Raw genomic sequence first — 23302 nt, 5'->3', positions numbered from 1 at the left:
TGATCCCTCGCTACTTCGCGGTTCGTTTATCGCGGATTCACGACTTCGCGGATTTTTTCTTTGGAGCCTTATTCAAGGGAAATTCGCCAATTTGCGGTATTTTTCACTGATTCGAGGTATTTTTCTATGCGAAATATCAATAAATTCCTGTTTTTTCATCAATTTCATCATAAAATGCACTTTTTGTAATAAAACTATAAAAAAACCAAGGAAATTTTTTTTTCTTGAGTTTTACCCAAAAAAAGAGAATGTGATCATACGATAATTCAATATAGTACTGTACTGTAAATATGGTGTCCCTACTTAGCGGATTTTCACCTATCGCGGCCAGGTCTGGAACGCATCTACCGCGATAAACGAGGGATCACTGTATTTGTGTGTATTTTTTGGTAGCTGAGTTGTCCCCAACCGATGCTCCAACTACTAAGTATGTGAGATATTTGTTTCAGACTGACGTTCCATCAACCATTTCAAGCCAACCTTATCTGTCTGATAGGCTGGATGGCTGGATGGCTCCTATAGTGAAAGTTCTAGAAAGTAGTCCTTAGATGTACATCTGTAACTGTTAGACAAGTGGAGTCAGTCCAATTCAAAATGATGATTGAAGTTGATTGACATTACCAAACCATCCAAAATTATAAATACATTAAATCATATATGAGTAGCAAACAATGTTTGATGTGTAAAACCAGCTAGTTAGACATTTTAGCCAACATTCAGCTTGAAGTCATTGTACACCAGAACTGACAGATTGCACCGTATTTTGTGAGATTGCACATAATCAAATTTGGCCCCAAACCAAAACAGCTCTGTCACTTAATATAGCTTTAAATGTATTTATTTATTATTTAATTTAATTGAAAAATTGCGACTGAAGTTCGGCAGGTTTGGCGAGATTGACAACCGGATGGTCCAATTGTCAGCTTGGGTCCTAGCTGTGTAATTGGCAGAGGTTTTTAGACAAATAGAAATAACCACTTTTTAAAAATCTTTTGGGGTTTTTAGTTTCCACAGCATGTTATAGCTATACTATTTTATAACGTTGTTAGGAGGCATAAAAATGTTTGAAGCTAACTTATTTTGCTGATTCGCTATTGCAGCTTTAATTCTAAACATGAAGGGAAACAGGTGACATGCATTCTTATGGTCTTATAATCATTTACAATTTGTTTACACACACACACACACACACACACACACACACACACACACACACACACACACACATTGGGTGTGTGTGTGGGCGTGGCACTGACACCCGGGGCTGTCGCTGGAGCGTCTACAGGCGGAGATCGGCTCACTAACCGCAGACCAGCAGCTACAGATAACGTTTCTTCTTGTAGCAGCACGATGATTATAAAGAAACTTTTCTTTTTAAAATTTTTAAATCAACAAACTTTTTAAAAGACAGGCTACGGTATAACCAAAATTAGATTACTCAGAATAATCTTTCGGTTTTTCCGTCTGTGGTATCGCGAGGAATTAGTTAGAATGACGTTTTTCTGAGAATTAACATTTGAAGAAAGAAGTTTCTAAAAATCTTTTGTTTGTAAGATCAGAAACTGTCCAAACCACCGGTTAAGGCTTCGACTGACGACTCTTCAGAGCTGCTGGAGCCATAATTGGAGACATCGCCGCTCTCTCTCTCTCTCTCTCTCTCACACACACACACACACACTCTCAGTGATGCAGTATGAGAGGCTGCTCAAAGTTTTGGTCATCGGAGATCTGGGAGTGGGTAAGACGTCCATCATTAAGCGTTACGTGCACCAGGTCTTCTCCCAGCACTACCGGGCCACCATAGGAGTGGACTTCGCCCTCAAAGTGCTCAACTGGGACGCGCAGACGGTGGTGCGGCTGCAGCTGTGGGACATCGCTGGTGAGGAAAACTCATCTGACCAGTAAACCTGCAGATAATCTACGCATCTTATCTGTGCTGCAGAATTTACTCATGTCTTATATTCTATGGGGTGCCATCTGTTCAACACTAAACTATTGACAGGGTTGTTTTACCACACAGATTTTTAAAATATTGTTAGAATTAGTATTGAGAGTGAAATATAAAAATACGCAAATAATTTTTAATTATATCTAAATATGTGAAATTAAAACTAACATTTTAGAATCATATCCAAATATGTGAAGTGAAAACTGCATGATTATAAGGAAATATTTTCAGAAATGAGAATCAAATAAAAAATGTTCAATTGAAGATAACGTTTTAGAGCAATATCTCTGAAGTTAAACATCTTTATTTAGATTTAAATCTAAGTATGTTACATTAACATTAAATCTTTAGAATATAATGCAAAATTATACAATTAAACAGTTTTAAAATACATATGTAGTTAAAAATGATTATTGGCTGCACAGGAACAGGCCATAAACACCAGAGCAACAGAGGCCAAGATCTACCACACCAGACAAGACCCAAGGTGTAGGCTATGCAGAGAGGCCCCTGAGACAATCCACTACATATCTGCAGGGTGTTAGATGCTGGCAGGGAAAGCATACAAGGAACACCACAACCAAGTAGCTGGCATCATGTACAGAAACATCTGTGCAGAGTATGGAATGGAAGCCCCAAGGTCAAAGTGGGTAACACCCCCTAAGGTGGTAGAGAACGAGAGCCAACCTCCTGTGGGACTTCCAGATCCAGACTGACAAAATGGTGATGGTGAACCAACTACATTGGTAACCGACAGACATTGTTGTGGTGGACAAACAACAGGGGACAACTGTTGTGGTTGATGTAGCAATACCAAGTGATGGTAACATCAGGATAAAGGAACACGAGAAACTAGAGAAGTACCAGAGTCTAGGCTGCGATGACCTTGAACCTCAGAAAAAACAATGGACCAACATCAGCAGATGACATGGCACCCCAAACCATCACTGACTGTGGAAACTTTACACTGGACCTCAAGCAACATAGATTAGGTGCCTCTCCTCTCTTCAATGCAAAATTGACTTTCATCAGTGAACATAACTTTGGACTACTCAGCAGCAGACCATTCCTTTTTGTCTTTAGCCAGGTGAGACACTTCTGACTCTGTCTCTTGTTCAAGAGTGGCTTCACACAAGGAATGTGACAGCTGTGCTTGGACACAGAGCTCTGCGAACAGCCATCCTCTTTAGTGTCTTGCCCTCCTCGTGCAAGGTGTCCATGGTCATCTTTTAGACGACTGTCAAGTCAGCAGTCTTCCCCATGATTGTGTAGCCTATAAAACTAGACTGAGAGATCATTTAAAGGCTTTTGTAGGTGTTATGAGTTATAATTAGCTGATTAGAGTGTGGCACTATTGTTTCCAGATTTGAAACATTTCAAAATATCCTAATATCCTGAGAAACTGAATTTGGGATTTTCATTAGTTGTCAGTTATAATCATCAAAATTAAAAGAATAAACATTTGAAATATATCAGTCTGTGTGTAATAAATGAATCTAATATAAAAGTTTTCACTTTTTGAAAGGAATTACTGAAATAAATTACTTTTTCATGATAATCTAATTTTATGACCAACACCTGTACATTTTCAAATGTAATTCTGCACTGGTTGTTTAGCAACATTTTAAAATTAAAACGGAAGTGGTTCCTACCTTTACATATTTAAAATAGATTCTACATAATTATTTTAAGTTTGACTATTTAGATTTCTGTTCAAGCACATAGACCTCACTTTGTAATTTCTTGGATGAATGTGGAGGGAGAAAAGCTGCAGCACATTACACATGTAACACAAACATTTCCATTTTATTAATTTCAACATCTTCTGTAGCTTGACTGAATTTTGCTGACACACCCACAATGACGATGCATGATACAACAAATGTTTGCCTAAAAAATGCAGTTAACACCACTTCTGCTGATGTACGTGTAGTAAAATGCTTGTCATCTTTATTTTATGACACCTCCATGTCTCTTTAAGTACATTAGATTTCTGTCTCATTGACTTGCACACATGCACACTAAAACACGCAACTCTCCTCTTCCTGTGTGTGCCAAATCAGGTGATCGCTGATAAGAGCTGTCGTCTCCATTTAAAACATCGAGCCGAAGCAGCGGACTTTAGACTGGTCATCATAATTGTGCAGAATTGCACATAAAGCTGTAACATTTTCCTCATCAGTGTAAAAAGTAGAGAATTGCATTACTGATTTAGTGTGTTTTTAAACAGAATAAAGTAATAAGGTTTTTTTTCAGGGTCAAAATGTGAAATGTTGTATGGCTTCAAATTCTAAAGTAAGACTTGTTGGCAAAGTTGGATGGGGATCACAGGCTCTCTTTGCAATTTTAAATGTAGGTAAACCCAGAGAATTTCTACACATGCAAATACTGCTCAGAAAGGCTGCAGCTGGGTTTTGCAGCTGCAGCCTTTCTTGCTTTAAAGCAACAGTGCTACAGACCACGCCACTATGCAGCCATAAACAGAGCATTAAATAGGCTGAAAATTGGGCTCCATGACGTCCTTCTGTGCAATTTGCGTCGCTTTGCCAACAGGCTTCATTCATTTTCAGCCAGACATTTACAGAGATTCCTTTTTGGATACCGACTAGCAGCATGTTTTCTTGCCAAGTCACAGAGCCCGCTCGTGAGACAAAGACGCCAACAAAAGCACTGTCATAAAAAGAGGGCAGAAATTAAAACAAAAAATCCTAAACTTGATCTTGTTTAAATAATAGCTGATGTTAGCATCACAGTCCAGCTAGCTTTTAGAGGAAGATAAAAAAAGTAAAGGTGGAAAACTCCCATGAATCATAGTTCCATGGGTTAAAACACGTGGTTGTTTATGATCATCTTGTTTAATTTTGAGCGTAATCGTTTAGAATGATCATTATAGTGTGTTTTGTCTTGTTGGTGTTGCTAAGACTGTAGCTTTGACAATAGCTATTATGCTACCACAATAACATTTTCTGTGCCAGTGTGTAATGTTCTAGAAGCGTAACTAGTGTGTCTGTGAAATACTAATCAGCATGCAACGTCTTGTGTTAGCATATACTACAAATTAGGTGATTTAATTGTTTGATGTATTGTTTCTGATTGGTTTACAGTGACATGACTTCCACTGCCTTCATTCACTTGACTTTCTTGGGTAAAAACAAAAAAAAAATGCAACGCTGATGTTTTATATCCACTAATAACACGGGCTTGAATGTTTTCAGCCATGTTGTGGGGTTGCTAACAGTTAGCATCTACTGGCTGAGATGTGCTCTACTCTTTCCTGGCTGCAAAATCAACAACCACCTTAAGCAATCGCAAGCCAAAGTAGGCGTGCCCATATAGCTGTGACTTCAAAAAGGCTGTCTTTTTCTTACCTAACTATTTCCCCGCCTTCTTCCTTTCCTCGGCTAATGCAGGCGAAATAGGTTGAAGACTATTTTTGCATTCATCGTTCATATACAACTCAGAATGACTGATTGTATTTCAGAAAGAATATTACATGGCTTCTTGGTGAATGACACCTTTAAATACTTGTGAGTTGCTACAACCAGATCATTATTTTAGATGGAAAGGTTTTTGAGAACTTCTTAAACTGTTTAAAAAATTCAAGACACAAAAACAAATCCTGAAGTGAAGTAGTGTCACAAAGTTAAGCCTGATTTATATTTCTCCATCTGCGTCGGTGCGGTGCAACACCATTAGGGGTCGGCGCAAGGGCTCTCTGACAGGCTCATAGAGGGTGACAGAGACATGTCCAAATTTTAAACATTGTGATTGGTCAGGATGCCGCTTCCTGTAAATTCATCATCGACCGATCCAAGATGGTAATGCCACTGCTTGTCAGCGCCTATAGGCAGTAGCGGTAACTCGGGGTCTGTCTATGATTATGGTGGCATGATACCACAGAGAGGCGCTACACCTTCTGTTGTCCTGGCAGGGAACTGCATCACTCCTGCAGTGACGGACAAGCCCAAGAGCAAAACGTCTCTGTCAGTGGGTTAGGGATTTGTGGGTCCCTCCCATGCTGAGAAGAATGAATCACGCTTTAGCTTTGAAATGAAATCATTGTTTCCCAAACATTAAATGTTGTCACTTGTACATTAATCTCAGTGTTGCACAAGAACTAGATTTTTTTAAGTTTATTTTTAATTTTGGTAAAAGCCTGTACTTGCTGTTCAACACGTTGTCCTGTTCAGTTAAGCTAACAGGTTAAATGTTAGCTAGCCATAGCTCTGTTTTCAGTTTACAGGAACATTTCTCTGACAGCTTGACAATAAACAGACACATTTTCTGTCAGTAAATCGCGTTCTGCTTGAACAGTTTTAGGTAGGAAACTTTCACATGTAAATTTTCAGGTTGCAGGACTGGTTTTTAATGCATGACTATTTTAACGGTTTACATGAAGAATCACTGTCTGTGAATGAGACGGACAGCACATGGTTTAGCAATTACTCAGACAGCTCATGTGTCTCGATTCACAGGTCTAAACACTGTATTCATCTGTGTGTGTGTGTGTGTGTGTGTGTGTGTGTATGTGTGTGTGTGTGTGTGTGTGTGTGTGTGTGTGTGTGTGTGTGTGTGTGTGTGTGTGTGTGTGCGCGTGTGTGTGTGTGTGTGCGCGTGTGTGTGTATTTGTGAGAGAAAGAAAGAGAGGTACTCACAGGCTGGTTCACCTATATTAGGATCATGTGGAGGAAGTTAGAAACCAGCATAGAGACCTATTCACATATTCTGTGTGTGTGTGTGTGTGTGTGTGTGTGTGTGTGTGTGTGTGTGTGTGTGTGTGTGTGTGTGTGTGTGTTTGCAGGTTGTAACATCATCATCAGAAGTTTCTGTTCATAGGAAACCAAAAATACCTATAAGCTGACAAACCATTCAAATTAAAGCTGCAATAGCAAATCTGCAAGGAAATCTAGCTTTTAAACACAAACACGGTCACAGAACACTTAACCCATCATCCCTGAGTCGCGTCCGGCAGATACCGGAACCAGCATTGCCACAGTAATTAAGAAAGCACTAAAACCAGTCGCCATTACCTAGGTCTAAACATATTTTGTTGTCTGTGACTTCTAATAATGTTTTTCTTCTTTGGACTCTGGTAGTTTGTCCTAAAGCACCAGCTCTCCATGACCCGTATGAGGATTAAGTGGTATAGAAAACGAGTGAGTGAGTTTGTGGGCTATTTTTGTGGTTGCATTACCCTTTATAATAGTTAAATTGTCTGGTTATTTTTGTGGTTGCATTACCCTTTATAATAGTTAAATTGTCTCATGTTGTCCCCTTTGCAGCTCCCTTAACACAAAAGACAGAAGTTTTGACATTTTAAACAATAACCTCTGAACTTTAGTTACAGTTGCATTTCTCACTTGTGTATACCACGAGCTAAGTGTGATCAGATGGAATTCTTGTGTTAGGTGTGTTTAAAGACCATTCAGCATAACAAACAAGTGGTTTTTCAGGGTTGTGTTTGAGCTATAAAATGTTTAACTTGTTTTTTCATAAAGCACCTAATTTCTGTTGGCTTTGATCACATTTCTGACTAATACTGCAGTTTTCTGACAGTCGGACGGATGGACGACAGAAACACAAACATTTCTTGTTTTTGTCCAACAGGACAGGAACGTTACGGGAACATGACCCGGGTGTATTACAGAGAAGCTGTGGGAGCTCTGGTGGTCTTCGACATGACGAGGCTGTCCACGTTCCAGGCTGTCCTCAAGTGGAAAGGAGATCTGGATTCAAAGGTAAGTGAATTTGCTGCAGTAGACTGTTGTGTCCACTTGGGGGCAGACTAGACTCAACCTGTGGCAGTTCCAAGCAAGTCTGCTGTTCCACCAGGTCACCCTGAGCAATGGAAGGCCAGTTCCAGCGGTTCTGTTGGCCAACAAATGTGACCAGCGTAGTCACGGTTTGTGTCCCAAACTTCCCAAACTGGACAGCTTCTACCAGGAGCACGGGTTTGTTGGCTGCTTCGAAACCTCTGCCAAGGCAAGACGCAGCTTTTATTTTCAGACACCAAATTGGGCATTAGTTTGTGCTTAACCCTCCCACTGTGACCCCGCGAGGAAAGTTGACTACTGAGCAGGGTTAATGGTTTATCCCTTGGGTCCATGTGGCAGGGGTGAAGAGTGAGCACCACCTCACCCCTGCCACGTGGACCTCAAGGGATAAACCACCAATCCTGCTCAACTGGTCAACTTTCCTCACGGGGTCACCCATAAAGACAGTGGGAGGGTTAAAAGTGTTCAACTTAATGATCAGGTTTGATTCAAATCAGGGGAAAAAAGGACCGAACCTCAAAAAACTAAAAAGTGTCGGCGAACCTCTCCAGTAGGTGCAGTAGCGAATATCTGCATCCATCTATAAAACACACAGAAGGCTCTGTGATGATTCAGGCATTCCATCTAAAAGGCAGTTCTGAATAAAGAGAAGTACCACCCTACCTTACCATACAGAACCATCTGGAGCACATCTGCTACATTATCAGAGCAGTAGAGGCTTATCACGATAGAGAAGACACACAGAAACACCATCAGTCATGGCTCAACCTCTGCAGAACCCAGAGGAGTCAGAACACAGAGCAACCAGGAAGTAAAGATTGGAGACAACTTCTCTAAGTCCACTTAAATTGCACGAATAATAGCATTCATCTTTGTTTTTGGGATTTTTTTTTATTATTTTCAATAAAGGGTTAACTTTTTCTATTTTCAAATGTAATAAAAGAATATAGGATCAGATTAGATCTTTTGCACTCACTTCTGGACACCATTTTAAGTGACACCCTGGAGTCAAACACTGCCCCCAAGTTGCCATAAATAAGAACTGGATGCTGTCTTTGCAAATGTAAACAGTTCTGTTGATTTTATTTTTTCCATCAAAATTAAATAATTTTGCTTTTATTGTCATGAAGAGGAGGGTGTCCTCCACGTCTCATTTCTATTATGACCGCCTTCTTTTTTTTACTTCTCCAGCAAAACGATTTTCATAAGTTTATTTAAATCATAATAGACATCCCAATAAATCTTGAGCTGCTGTAATACTCTACTATATATATGTATGTATATGTATGTATATATATATATATATATATATATATATATATATATATATATATATATATATATATATATAATGCTTTTATTAGACTGTAATAATTTGTGAGAAAATTAAAGAATCTACAAAGATCCTGCTGAAAAAAAAACTTTTTTATTGTGTCTTTAATTATCATCTTTATCCTCAGAAGTAGCTGAAAGTTGTCTGTTACAACCCTAATGATCCTCTGTTGTCATCTTCACAAACCTTTTTCTCCAGGACGACACAAACGTTGATGCCGCCATCACGTGTTTGGTGAAGACCATCATAGCTGCAGAGGAGGAGAAATCAACGATTGACACTGCCAGAAGTGACGTTATTATTCTCCCTCGCTTCGACTGTGACAAGAAGGAGAAGGGACTGGGTGGGTGTTCAGGATGCCCCCAAGTAAACCCCAAAACCGAGGAAATGACTAAAAACAGATTATGGATCTGATTATCAGTGGCGGATTTAGCAATTTGGGGGCCCAAGGCGAACACAGACATGGGGCCCCTTACACTAAATTTTCGACAATCTTATCTTTAACTGGATTTGCGAAACTCTCCCCTCTTCTGACATGAGTTATTTTCCCTTTATATTAGTCCTCCTCTTTTTTCCTGTATTTCCCGCCCTTTGAGCGCTTTCAATATTTGCTCTGCGTTATTTTTCCTGTCAGGGCTCCTGTGCTTTAGCCTTAGTATTTTTTTCTATTTTCCATTTTGGTCTGTTTTCCTCCCTTTAAACATTTTTCATAGTCTTTCCTTTCTGCTTCCTTTTGATGTTTACATCGAAAAACGACGTCACTTTCAGAAGTGAAAATAAAAGCTTTTATGAAACAAGCTGCTTCTTTCTCTTATTGGAGCCACTAGGATAACTCCATTTCATGCTTAATGTTTTGACTGTTGCTTTGAGTTTGTTACGAACGCTCGCGCCTCTCTTCTTCTTCTTATTTGTGGTCTTATGGCACTTGGCAAACAACAATTTGGTGCATTACCGCCACCAACTGGATTGGAGTGGAATGACTACCAATCACTTCCTGTTTGTGCAACGCTGTCTTAATAACCCTCTTATGACCGTAATTATAACAGGGCCGCGTGGTATTTTTTAATCTTATGGCTGTAAAATTGTGTAAAAAAAGTGCAAAGTGTGTGTAACTCTTCTCCTTTTTTCAGAGCAACCTCAGCTTTCAGTGTATGATTTGTATTTAGAATTTATTTCTATTAAAGCCTTTAAAAAATCAGCTTAAAAGTGAAAAAAGCAAAAAACGGATTAGAATTTTTTTTACATTTATTACTGAACAGGAACTTCAAAATTACTGGGCAAACAATTTGGAATGAACAATTTAAACTTTGAACTGCATCTATTCTTAAAAAGTTTGAACCTTGGTATTTTTTTTAGCAGTTTTAAGACCATTTATTTTTGTAAAATTTCAGACGTTTTTATTTGATGTGGTAGACCTTGAAGAGTTTCTCTCCAGCTGCAGGCAGAGTCCTGCACACACCTCACACTGCCATGGGGTGCTTCTCTTGCACACCGTGCACTGCTATACCAAAAACTTTTGTTTTAGCAAAAATAATTATTTATTGTAAAAAGATAAATAATGCTGGAATGAAGCTGAATCTTACAATTAGCAAATAGTTGAGGGTTGTTCAAATAAAAAAATAAAAAATAAAGACTGAACAAACATTCATACTCTGGTTCACTGGAGATCTGTCCTTCTTCATGGTCACTGTCTTCAGATATAAGCCTTCTGGGACACCTAATGGATCGTGTTGATTTTCTTTGAGGCATTTCCATAATTTCATGCTGGCTTTTTATGCTGATTAGCTTCCCCGTCCCGTTATCCGCTTTCACTGCGGCGCTGCGCTCCGTTTCAATCAGGCAGTACAGCAGGATTTCCCCTCGTAGCGATATTGTCCATAACTCTGATTGCTTCATGCTATAGATCGTTGGAAAGCTGTTTTTATGTACTTTTAGGAACCGTTAGAATTTTTTGAATCTGATCAGCCATTCAATAGTTATAAAACGGAGCATTTTGGATGACAAACTCAGCACTTCTCTGAATCTGTGTTGTGATTCGTTGTGCTGAAGACAGGGGATCCCGGTGGCTACCGTAATGTATTGTACATGCACGAAAAGCCCCATTTCTAATCTTTCCAGCACTTTTGGAATTTTAATGATATCTTGAACGGTTCAGGAATTATGGTGATGAGAAGCATGTCCAATCCCGTCTGCGGTGACAGGTTGATAATAAGATTATTGTGGCATTAGGGGTGCCGGCGGTCAGGGCTAGGGGGCCCCCAACACAAGGGGGCCCCAGGCAGCCGCCGACCTATGCCGAACGGTAAAACCGCCTCTGCTATCAACCAACTCACCGAGCTGCAGTATTTCTGCGGTCAGGTCTCTCTCCGAGTCCGCTCCACAAGCGGTCAGCCCACACAGCAGCCAGGTGTCGAAGCGGTCAGAGATGCGCCGGGCTGACCGCTGGGGAGAACCGGGTGGAAGAATGGAACACAGAAGTGTCCCTCCGAGAGCTCCGTCTTATTTCAACTAGGGATGAGCGAGTACACCACTATCTGTATCTGTATCTGTTCAACCAACTAAATTATCTGTATCTGTCCTCAGAATGGGCGTGGCATAACCCGGAAGTGGGCGTGGTTCACATCAATATATTAAGTCTGAAATTGATATGGAATGATCAGAAGTTGATATGTGTATTGTTTATTTGAAAACTATTTACGGAGCAGCCTCAGAATTGAGATTAAATATTTTTGATCATAATAGTAAAGAAACTATTACAAAACAAGTGTTTCAATAAAATCAGAACATTAATATTTGAGTGCATGGATTAATACATCTGAACTCATGCAGTAGGAACTAGGAAATATGAAATGCTAGAACCAGACACAACTTTATGTATATTTTTTTATTTTAATTTGATTAAACTGATTTTTTTCTTAACGTTCTTGGCATTTTGCCCCACACAAAGTTAAACAAAACAATGTTGATTAAGGTGTGTGTGTGTGTGTGTCTGAGAGAGAGAGAGGGTGAGAGGGAGAGAGATGGAGTTAAAAAAAAACCCAACCAGAGCGGAGGTAGTGAGTGACTGATGCAGAATGTCAGCTCTGTCTTGTCAAATGCACCATGTAAGTTACGAAAAAAGTAACTTTAAATATTCAACCGAAAAAGAGGCGAGCTGAAGAAAACCTAGGGAAAACTGAAGAAACGTGAGCAACAGTGAAGCAATCACAGCGAGATCCGTTACTGTCTGTGTGTGTGCGTGGATGAGCTGGACGGACTGCGCTCCCGGCGGGCTAGAGAGTTTTGTGTGTAGGGAGGGGCAGGTGCTCTATGTGACTGGCCAATCACAGCGTGAAGACAGTCAGTTACCCAATGAGGATTTTCCTTCAGCACGATTACAGATATTTACGAGGTTTACTCATTTCATGCTCGTATTCGTCAAAAATGCTTTATCCGTACCCATTTTTATGTTAAATGCATTGGGTTTTACCCATCAACATATACCCTATTAATTATTTTACTGTATATTACATCTTGAATTCATGGTTAAACAGTACACATTAAAATGGTAGTTTTCTGATAAGCTCAGCTAGTGCAAAAGCGGCAGTGACCTAAAATACATAAATATAATTTTACTTACTGGAAAAAATGGAGACTCGTTGGATGCTCTATTAGTGCAATTAATACCACAGCAAGTCATTTTGTCCAACAATTACACAAATAATATCCAAAAAGAATGCACAAACGCTACAACTACTGGTCTAATTTCAGAGACTAAAAATCGCGGAACAGTTTTCAGGCGAGACCGAGGCTCTACTGAGGCCTTTCCACGGAGCTAGCTCTGTGGTCACGTGGGTCTGAGGCGGCAGTCACGTGGGTCTGATGCTCATTATTTATACAGAATTTTAGGCATTTGATACATTTAAACAGAAGAGTGAGAAAAAAATTCACCCCCCTCAGAGTTGTCATGAGTGTAAACTAGATCATTTAAACCAAAAACATGTTTTGGTACCAGGCTGTAAACATGTTTATTTCTGCTGTGAAATTGGTATTTTTAACATGGGAGTCAATGAGGATTTGCTCGCTTCTGACACCAGCCCCCAGCGGATGAGGGTGGAACTGCAATTTATTTCACTTCTGGGTTTGCTTCAATTTTTGACCGCATTGTGGGGGCTTGGGAGAAACAAAAAACACAACCTGCACCAAACCTAGGTACATCTGAGAAGGTAGTAGAAGGTAGAAGTTTACAACACTGTTGCATTAAGGATTGGCCACATACATATGAACTGATCAATAAGATGTGATAATTCCATGTAAATATGAAATATCAATCTGATTGGCCTTTGAATGTTTAATCAGAAGACTTTAGTTTCTTGACTTATTCGGGGAACATACAGAAACAAACACAATTATTGTGTTGAAAGTCTTTTTATCTCTTAAAAATGTTAAAAAATATGCTTTTGTCTAACATGTCTGGCTGCCAGTCAAATTCAATTTAATATCCTGGTTCTGGTTTTAGGGCCTTACATGGACAAGCTCCATCATACAGTGGTGATCTTCTCAGTCCTTACACCCCCAGCAGGTCCCTGAGGTCCATTGACCAAAGCCTACTGGTTGTGCAGCGCACCAGGCTCGGGAACTCTCTCCCCCTGAGCCTGAGATCATTGGACTCAGTGGTCTCCTTTAAAAAGCAGCTGAAATCTTACCAGTTCAGGCTGGCTTTGATGTGACCTTCATCATCACCCTCCTTATTCGGCCCGGGATCCACCAATTTCTCTCTTTCCTCTTCGTTTTCGCATTCCCTTTCCTTACATTTTAAATCACAATTATTAGAAATTTTTCAAAATCTTTTTTATATTTGAAATTTTTTGTTCTTGTGAAGCGCGTCTGATTTTTATCTTGAGAGGAGCTATATAAAAATTGTTTCCTTTTCTTTCTAATTAATATAGGCCATTTTAATGGATGTTATTGTTCCTTTATGCCCAAATCATATCTGTAGAAATCATTACTTCACAGGAAATTTTTGGCCAAGCTGTGTGATCGGTATCAGTAATCAACATTCTTGGAATTCGTGATTGGAAGCATAAAACTTGATCAGAGCATCCCTAGATATGGCTTTTCACATGTATGTACATTTTATTTATATAGCACTCATCACAGACAGAAAATCACATGGTGTTTCACATAGATCAAAACAAATCATTGAGTCATAAAATCAGTGATCTTAAAACAGAAATAAAATCTAAGTCACATATTTATAAAATACCATTAAACAAATGAAAGATGATTACAAATTTGAGTTAAAAATAAGAAAATACAATATTTAGAAATAGCAGCTTTAAATGAAAGGGTCTTCTGCTGTTTTTTTTTAAAAGTGTCCAGACTGTCAAGGCTAAAAGGAGGATCACTCCAATGTCAGGGTGCAACAGTCTGGAAGGAGCCATCACCTGGACTTCTATAATTGGTCTTTGGAACTTCTAGAAGGTTCTAGTTTGTGGACCTGAGGGCTCGGGTTGGAGTATGAGGCTTTAGCAATTCAGTGATATAATGTGAGTTTTCATGTGTTTAGCCGAGTGACTACTGTCACTAAAACATTTACCACAAGTTTTACATTTAAATGGCTTCTCACCTGTGTGAGTTCTCATGTGTGTAGTCAAGTGACCACTGTGACTAAAACATTTACCACAAGTTTTACATGGATATGGCTTTTCACCTGTGTGAGTTCTCATGTGTGTAGTCAAGGAACTACTGACACTAAAACATTTACCACAAGTTTTACATGAATATGGCTTTTCACCTGTGTGAGTTCTCATGTGTGTAGTCAAGGAACTACTGACACTAAAACATTTACCACAAGTTTTACATGGATATGGCTTCTCACCTGTGTGAATTCTCATGTGTTTAGTCAAGGAATCACTGTCACTAAAACATTTACCACAAGTTTTACATGAATATGGCTTCTCACCTGTGTGAATTCTCATGTGATAAATCAAAGCAGCACTCTGTGAGAAACATTTACCACAACTTTTACAATGAAATGGCTTTTCACCTGTGTGAGTTCTCATGTGTGTAGTCAAGTGACTACTGTCACTAAAACATTTACCACACATTTTACATGGATATGGCTTCTCACCTGTGTGAGTTCTCATGTGTGTAGTCAGGAAACCACTGTCACTAAAACATTTACCACACATTTTACATGGATATGGCTTTTCACCTGTGTGAGTTCTCATGTGTGTAGTCAAGTGACTACTGTCACTAAAACATTTACCACACATTTTACATGGATATGGCTTCTCACCTGTGTGAGTTCTCATGTGTTTAGCCAAGTTACCTCTCACACTAAAACATTTACCACAAGTTTTACATGGATATGGCTTCTCACCTGTGTGAGCCCTCTTGTGCCTTTTTTGTTTTTTTATCATCTACACTGTCTCTGTGATCTCTGGATTGGCATATTTTATTACGTGTCAGTTCTTCATTGCTGTTTGATTCTGAGTTTTCTTTCCTGCATCCACCCTGATCTTGGTTCTCAGCTTCTGTAGTACTCTGACACAAGGGTTGGTTCTTGTTTGGTTCTGGTTCATGACAGTATGATTCTTCAGAAGGAGAAGGCTCCATGAAGGTAACAACTTCCTGCTTCAGAAGAAACTGCCCTTCATGCTGATGGATAAGGAGTTCTTGTTGTTCCTCTTTCATCAGTGGAGGTTCTGGTTCCTTCTGGTCCAAACTGGAGGTCCATTTCTGTTTAGAGAGCCGCTGGTCAGTCAGAGCCATCTTGTTTTCCCAGACATGATGCTGTGGAAGTTCTGGACAGGATAAAAGACAAAACAAAATGTAGCTTAATGTGAATAAAAAAAAACTCTCGTGTTTGGACAAAGCTTCTCATTCAACGTGTTTTCTTTATTTTCATGACCATTTACATTGGGCGATTCTAACTGAAGGCATTAAAATTATGAATGAATACATGTGGAGTTATGTACTTAACCAAAACGGTGAAATAACTGAAAACATGTTTTATATTCTATTTTCTTCAAAGTAGTCACCCTTTGCTCTGATTACTGCTTTGCACACTCTTGGCATTATCTTGATGATCTTCAAGAGGGAGTCACCTGAAATGTTTTTCCAACTGTCTTGAAGAAGTTCCCAGAGGTGTTTAGCACTTGTTGGCCCCTTTGTAAATGGTCATGAAAATAAAGAAAACATATTGAATGAGAAGGTATATATACATACACTCTCACACACACACACACACACACACACACACACACACACACACACACACACACACATATATATATATATATATATATATATATATATATATATATATATAAATTGTAGCATCACGAAATGTCCTGTTTTTGGCCTAAAAGGTCATGCTCTGCTGTCTGCTCGAGCGGAGACGTGATGTCTCCGTCGGGAGGCCTAATCTACATGAGATATTGGCCCAAGGCCTTTCATGCCCTCTGCTCATCTAAACTGCTTCACCTCCTTACAGTTCAAGACAAGACGGAGAACTCTTTTGATAAATACATAAACAACGTTTGTTATTGCAAATTATAATGTGAATCAGATGTTCAATCATTTTGTGAAATGACAATGTATTACTTGATATTATAATCCTGTGATCAGTAGTTGTTACGTGCCGTGTCCCTTTTCGGCCACAAGATGGCCTCAGTGGCCTTTGTCTCGCCCGTCTCCGGATGCCCAGCTGTTCCAAATCATTGATGATCACTTGGCAGCAGTTAAAAGCTGCTCCCAGCCACCAGTTCGAGGAGAAGGTCAAGGAAAGTGTAGACTGGGAACAGTTTATACTATTCTCTTCTCCTCGGTTCGCTTTTGGTACAAATCGGTTCACTCGCTAGTCTTCGGTTTGCTCTCCATAGGATTTCAGATTTGGATTTAGGATTAGACCATTTGGCGTATAGACTTCGGACCGGCTTTAGACCCTGACCTCGGATCTCCCCTTTTGAATATATATTTATTATTCTTGGTTTTCTTCCCACCCCCTTCTGGGGTGGCGTTTTCAGTTTCTCCCTCTTTAAATATAGCTCCTTTTGTTTTGTATATAGCATTGTTTTTTGGACTCTTTGTAAATATTCCATTCATTTTGTAATAAATCCCTTGTTTTTTAGCGACACAGCACTTTGTGTTTATATTTATGTAAATAAATGTTGTTTTGTTACTTTTAACACAAGAACATGCGTCCTCAATTGTTACCCCAGGCCCCCTAGACAGCCTTGATCGTATCCCGGTCCTACGCCGGTACGGATGCACCCCTACCGCGCCAGTCCCAATAAGCGTGAGTTCATGAAGCAAGAGGTAAATTACTTACTCATGAACAGCCTAGCAAAACCAAGCACCAGCTCATGGCGTTCGTCCTGCCTGTTAGAAGATAAACCTGATGGTACTTATAGATTTGTCACAGATTATCGTAAGCTAAACGCTGCCACTGTTCCTGACTCGTTCCCGTTACCTCGGATTGACGACTGTGTCGATAGTGTGGGGGCGGCGACTTTTGTGTCTAGACTGGACCTTTTAAAAGGGTACTGGCAAGTCCCATTAACCCCTTTTGCATCTAAGGTCTCTGCTTTTGTGACTCCGAATAATCTGTTGCAGTATACAGTGTTGCCCTTTGGCATGAGAAATGCTCCGGCTACCTTCCAGAGGCTCGTAAACCACGTGTTGGGTGATATACCCTGTTTTAGCGCGTATCTGGATGACACTGTAGTTTATACATCGTCGTGGGATCTGCATATCCAGACTCTTCAGCAAGTGTTCGATTGCCTGAAATCTGCTAACCTCATTCTGAATCTAGCTAAATGTGAGTTTGTGAAAGCCATGGTCCGCTACCTAGGAAAAGAAGTTGGTCATGGCCAGGTACGGGCCTTATCTGATAAGATCCAAGCCATGGTCTCGTTTCCGCCTCAAACCACCCACCGTGAGCTTCGACGATTTCTCGGCATGGCTGGGTTCTATAGATGTTTCTGCTGCAACTTCTCAGTGGTAGCTCAGCCCCTCACTGATACGCTCAGTACTCGTGTCCCTTTCTCCTGGACCCCGGAGTGCCTAAGTGATTTTGTGTCTGCAAAAATTACTCTGTTGTGCTCCTGTCTTAGCTGCTCCAGATCTCACCCGACCTTTCAAGTTGGAGGTTGACGCCAGCCAAGCAGGGGCTGGAGCTGTCCTAATCCAGGAGGATGCCAATAGACTTGGTCACCCCGTGTGCTACTTTTGCCGGAAATTCAACCAAGCTCAACTAAACTACTCTACAATAGAAAAGGAAACAATAGCTCTCATCTGGGCTCTGCAACATTTCCATGTTTATGTTGGGAACAGTAAATTTGCCACTCGTTTTCACAGATCACTACCCCCTCGTCTTCTTGTCCCGTATGTACAATCACAACCAGCGGCTGATGCGGTGGGCACTTTTGCTACAAGAATTCAACTTGGAGATTCGGCACATCATCGCTGACGCTTTATCACGCGGCTTTACTCATGAGGCTCCCTTGTAGGCTTTAGTTTTTAGATGTCGGATCCTCCTATAAGGCTAGTGTTGTCTGTGAAAGCAGACATCTCGGGAACACTCCGCTGCGCTGGGGAACAGCGCCGCGTGATTATTTGTGTTTAATCTGCCCGCCTTGAGAAGATCCAGGGGTAGTTAGTTAGTTTTTTTTTTTTTGTGTGTTTAGATAGCGGGAGACCTCGTTTCTTTTGAATAAATGTTGGCCCTTTTAAGACCCCCCATTTGTACTCTTAAGAGTGGGGGTGTTACGTGCCGTGTCCCTTTTCGCCAACAAGATGGCCTCAGTGGCCTTTGTCTCGCCCGTCTCCCGATGCCCAGCTGTTCCAAACCATTGATGATCACTTGGCAGCAGTTAAAAGCTGCTCCCAGCCACCAGTTCGAGGAGAAGGTCAAGGGTAGTGTAGACTGGGAACAGTTTATACTATTCTCTTCTCCTCGGTTCGCTTTTGGTACAACTCGGTTCACTCGCTAGTCTTCGGTTTGCTCTCAATAGGATTTCGGATTTGGATTTAGGATTAGACCATTTGGCGTATAGACTTCGGACCAGCTTTAGACCCTGACCTCGGATCTCCCCTTTTGAATATATATTTATTATTCTCGGTTTTCTTCCCACCCCCTTCTGGGGTGGCGTTTTCCGTTTCTCCCTTTTGAAATATAGCTCCTTTTGTTTTGTATATAGTATTGTTTTTTGGACTCTTTGTAAATATTCCATTCATTTTAGGGCTGCACAATATATCGAAAAATTTTCGTCATCACGATAACAGGACGTGCGATAGGCCCATGACAAAGCACGTCAAAAACGGCGATAAATGTTTGGTTCAAACATTTCCATCCGTGTCATACATCAACTTTTTGTAAACCAGCTCTGTTTTTTACGCGGAAGTATTATTTGACCAATCAAATGTAGCCCTTCTGATATGCGGCCAATCAGATGGGTCCGTTCACGTAATACGCCCGCCCCCTACGTAGACCCTTACCCCAAAATTCCACTATTTCCGCTCCGCCCTCGCTTTCCGCTGCCGCTCGCTTCCCTTGTTCATCATGCTGACTCAGAGCAATGAACACACTTTTTGCTGAGGTTTCTGGAATCAGCGCTGCTTTCAAACGTGAACGCGAGTCCGCTCGGTGTCGTTAAGCAGCTGATAATAACCGGGCTGACTCCGACACATGCCGGTGAACCAACCCACCTACCTCCATGTCGCAGTGTTCCACGGACTCCGGTTAGCTTCCAGCTAAAAGGCTACAGCACTCTCCTCCCAGTCCCACCCTGCTAAAGAGGGCCTGGAAAAGTACCCCCACACATCAAAATGAGTTTTCATTTATGAGCTTTTATAACCTTGTTAATCAGGATAGTTTATTTGCTGTTGCACGTAAACTGTCAGTCAGAAGCTCTGCTAGCCAGTTATCTTAAGAGGAGCTAGTTCAATTTGTTAGCTTGTCATCAGAATCATAGTTGCAGTTTCATCATATGAGCTGCTTTTTAAGATCTAGGTAAACTTGTTCAATTTGGGGTTAAAAACAAACGTTTTCACATATTTTCCATGTAGTTTTTTTTTTTTTTGCCTGTTAATCTTCTGAAAGGTAGACAATTGTTTTTCTCTTTCCCTCAGAAAATCTTAATATTCTCCTAGTTTGGCCCAGCACAGTTCACTTCCCAATTGCAGCAACAGCCTTATATCATAACCACATAAGTGGAGAAAATGTTCAGTAGCAATGAGAGAATTTGCTGTTGCATTTAAGTGATGTTAACTATTATTTAACATTTAAACTTATTTTCTGAATTTTTATTTTTTCAAAAGGGTTAGGGTTTCTGTATTTGGAGCATCAGAAAAAGTTTTATGGTGGAGGTGATGTTTTAAAGTCACTGAGAAACTGCATGCATGCAGTTTGTTGTTTTGCTGCTAATACCAGAGGTGGAAAGAGTACTAAAATTTCCCACTTAAGTACGAGTACCAATACTTTGATAATTTTTTACTCAATTACAAGCAAAAGTACTTGCCTAAATTTTAACTCAAGTAAAAGTAAAAAGTATCGTAAACAAAATGTACTCAAAGTAAAAGTTACTTAGTTACATTTTTGTCAGCGTAAAGATGGCTACATCTAAGTAGTGCTAAATCACAACGCCAGTTCACAATTCACTCGTGTGTGCGCACACACATACACTCAAACACGCACAGCTTGAAGGAGGGATTTCTATCCAATCAGTGAGAACAGGACGTGCACATTGATTGGACGAGGTTTTTCTAGGATGGTAAGTTTCAATTGTGATTAAAATTATTCTTTATTTTGAGAAAAAATATTTTTTAGATGCCATCAGTATGTGAGGTGTCTCAGTGTTCTCATGACAAATCTCTAACATGAGACTGTGCTCTAACCTGTCACATAACAAGCTAAATGAAAGTCAAACATTTCAAATGGACCGTATGACAGCTGCTAACGTTGGCCCTGCCCTACTTTACCTCTACATTACAGTTCCTTTATCCATGTCCATCCTAGAGCTCCTCTCTGACCTTCATGTTATTTAGAGCAGCTGATTTTTAAAGTTAGCAGAGTTCATCCTTGGTAGTGGGTTCACTCACTCATTTAACCCTTCACCACTGAAACCAGTTTGTTCATTCCAACCCTCCTAAATAATCCTCCAATCGTCCAACTGGAATCCTTCCAGGTGTTACTAGAACTAATGGTGTCTCCTCACCAGCGTGAGCCTCCAAACTGTGAAGGTCGGTCTCCAAACATGAACTTTAAATTCATGCATTTATCTCGTCTTGTAAAACTTTAACATGTTTTAAAAGGCCTGTATCATGATAAGTTACTCCTCCCAGACCAAAGATAAGATAAAACATTATCGTAGATACTATTAAGACGTCATTATTTATAAAATATGGGTTATTTTCCTGAGCCGTTACTGCAGCCAAGAAATAAGATGCATGGATTTGATGAAACCATGCTGTCTCATGCAGTTCTATATGTGTAACACACACACACACACACACACACACACACACACACACACACACACACACGCACCCACGCACGCACATACTGCAGCATGCTAGAATCATGTCAATGACTAATTAAACTACAATGAACTGCTTTTGTAATAATTTAATCTCTTATTCTGGAGAAAAATAAATAAACAAGCTAAATCATCACATATCTGTGGCATCAAGGAGCATCTTCTGAGTTCAAACACAGGGATGGAGCACAATGTTTACACCTGAACAGTATCAGGATGTTTTAACTCACAGAGGCCTGCAGGTCTTATGAGCAGAGCGCTGAGAATCCGCTTGTTATGAGCGCTAAACGTTATTTTGCCGCTGCCGTGCGGAGCGGTAGGGAAACACATTTCAAACACGGAACCGAGTCCGGCTACCGAACCGAGCAGAATTCTGATGATGTCACACCGGTGCGCGAGGGTGCGGGATCCAACCCACAGGAGAGGAGGGAGAGAGGAGGTAAACAGCGAGTTGAGGAACTGAACTGATGTCTTTAAGCAAAAGTGTACACCCACACACCCCCACGGTTTAGACACGGCGCTCATGCAGGTGTCTCTTTCCGTTCCGACGCTGCTTCACGTAATATTTTTAATTTATTAAGCCTATAATTTATTTTTACTCAGTAACGGATATCATTTAAAATGTAGCGAATTACAATTATTTTGTAAAAACTAACTCAAGTAAAAGTAAAAGTACAGCTTTTAAAAACGACTTAAAAGTATAAATATACAAAAAAGCTACTCAATTACAGTAACGTGAGTAAATGTAATTCATAACTTTCGACCTCTGGCTAATACAGTAGCAGGTGCAGCTGCATATTATTTCAATAAAAATGTTATGTTGTAATGGAATTCATGCATTAGTTTTTGTTTGCTTTGAACCCAGAGCAAACGTCACACGCCAGACGACAACAACACTGCATACTTTAGTATTTGTTCATTTACCATGAGTAATATCGATATCGCAATATTAAGCACTGTTATCGAATATCACATGTTTTCCTAATATCGTGCAGCCCTAATTCATTTTGTAATAAATCCCTTGTTTTTTAGCGACACAGCACTCTGTTATTATTTATCCCACACACTAATTTTATTACTCCCCTCCTCATCTCTCCTAGAGAGCCGGGGACGTAATAGTAGTACTTAATTATAATTTTGGACAGCTGCACTCGACACGTTGACACAGTTATGTTAAGTCACATTGCACATTTCCTTTTGTATGATACAATCAGAACCTACGTTTCTGATGTAAGGCGTGGTTTTCTGTGGTGTCTGTATAAGCCCTCTTTTGCATGTCAAATTCTGATTCGCCAGTAAACCAAAATAAGACAATTATAAAAACTATTCCCACGTCACCTTTACTTCAGTTCAAAGCGTTCTAGAGAAGTTTTGGACAGGCCATCCGGAACCTTTACAACCATAAGAACCTTGACAAGCTGGATAAAATCTGTTGCACGTTACACCTGACTGCAGCGGTTCCTTCAGAATAAAAGCTGAACCTCACGACCCCTTCAGGGTCTCGCTGACGCCAATAATAACCTGTCCTGACCTGGAAACATTCCAAGACTAGTCTGGTCGGCACTGCTGCTGTCTCTACCGGCTTCGGTACCAAGGAAGGTCCACGGATCTCGACATTCTGGATCTGAATGGAGGCTTCCCCTGTGGGTAGGTAGACCGACAGATGGCGTTTAATGTGTTTTATAAATCACCAACCGTAGTTTAGAGCGAAACATTCGCTCCC

The 23302-nt window shown here is 40.3% G+C and overlaps 2 protein-coding genes across 2 annotated transcripts in view; one reads left to right on the top strand and one right to left on the bottom strand.

The window, feature by feature from the left end:
• Positions 1 to 1282: 1282 nt before the first annotated feature.
• LOC129165507 (ras-related protein Rab-38) lies at positions 1283 to 9852 on the top strand. Its single transcript, XM_054748793.2, has 4 exons — positions 1283 to 1879; positions 7556 to 7686; positions 7781 to 7930; positions 9254 to 9852. Exons 1-4 carry the CDS (start codon positions 1687 to 1689, stop codon positions 9467 to 9469), a joined length of 690 nt encoding a protein of 229 aa, XP_054604768.2. The 5' UTR covers positions 1283 to 1686; the 3' UTR covers positions 9470 to 9852.
• Positions 9853 to 15415: 5563 nt separating this feature from the next.
• The window catches only part of LOC129165487 (zinc finger protein ZFP2-like), a 155502-nt gene continuing 147615 nt past the window's right edge, over positions 15416 to 23302 (bottom strand). The window contains exon 4 of the mRNA XM_070548040.1: positions 15416 to 15843. Coding sequence (XP_070404141.1) covers positions 15416 to 15843 — 428 coding nt within the window. The remainder of the gene's footprint in view (positions 15844 to 23302) is intronic.

This window comes from Nothobranchius furzeri, chromosome 2, assembly GCF_043380555.1.
Source record: "Nothobranchius furzeri strain GRZ-AD chromosome 2, NfurGRZ-RIMD1, whole genome shotgun sequence".
In the NCBI taxonomy this organism is placed as follows: Eukaryota; Metazoa; Chordata; class Actinopteri; order Cyprinodontiformes; family Nothobranchiidae; genus Nothobranchius; species Nothobranchius furzeri.
Note: the sequence above shows the minus strand (reverse complement) of the source record. Positions and strands in the feature narration are given on the sequence as shown.

Bases quoted from the DNA above. Each gene is read 5' to 3' on its own strand.
- LOC129165507 (XM_054748793.2), top strand. From the start codon at position 1,687: ATGCAGTATGAGAGGCTGCTCAAAGTTTTGGTCATCGGAGATCTGGGA. The intron at 1,880-7,555 runs GTGAGGAAAACT...TTTGTCCAACAG, and splicing joins GCAGCTGTGGGACATCGCTG to GACAGGAACGTTACGGGAAC. The intron at 7,931-9,253 runs GCAAGACGCAGC...CTTTTTCTCCAG, and splicing joins GCTTCGAAACCTCTGCCAAG to GACGACACAAACGTTGATGC.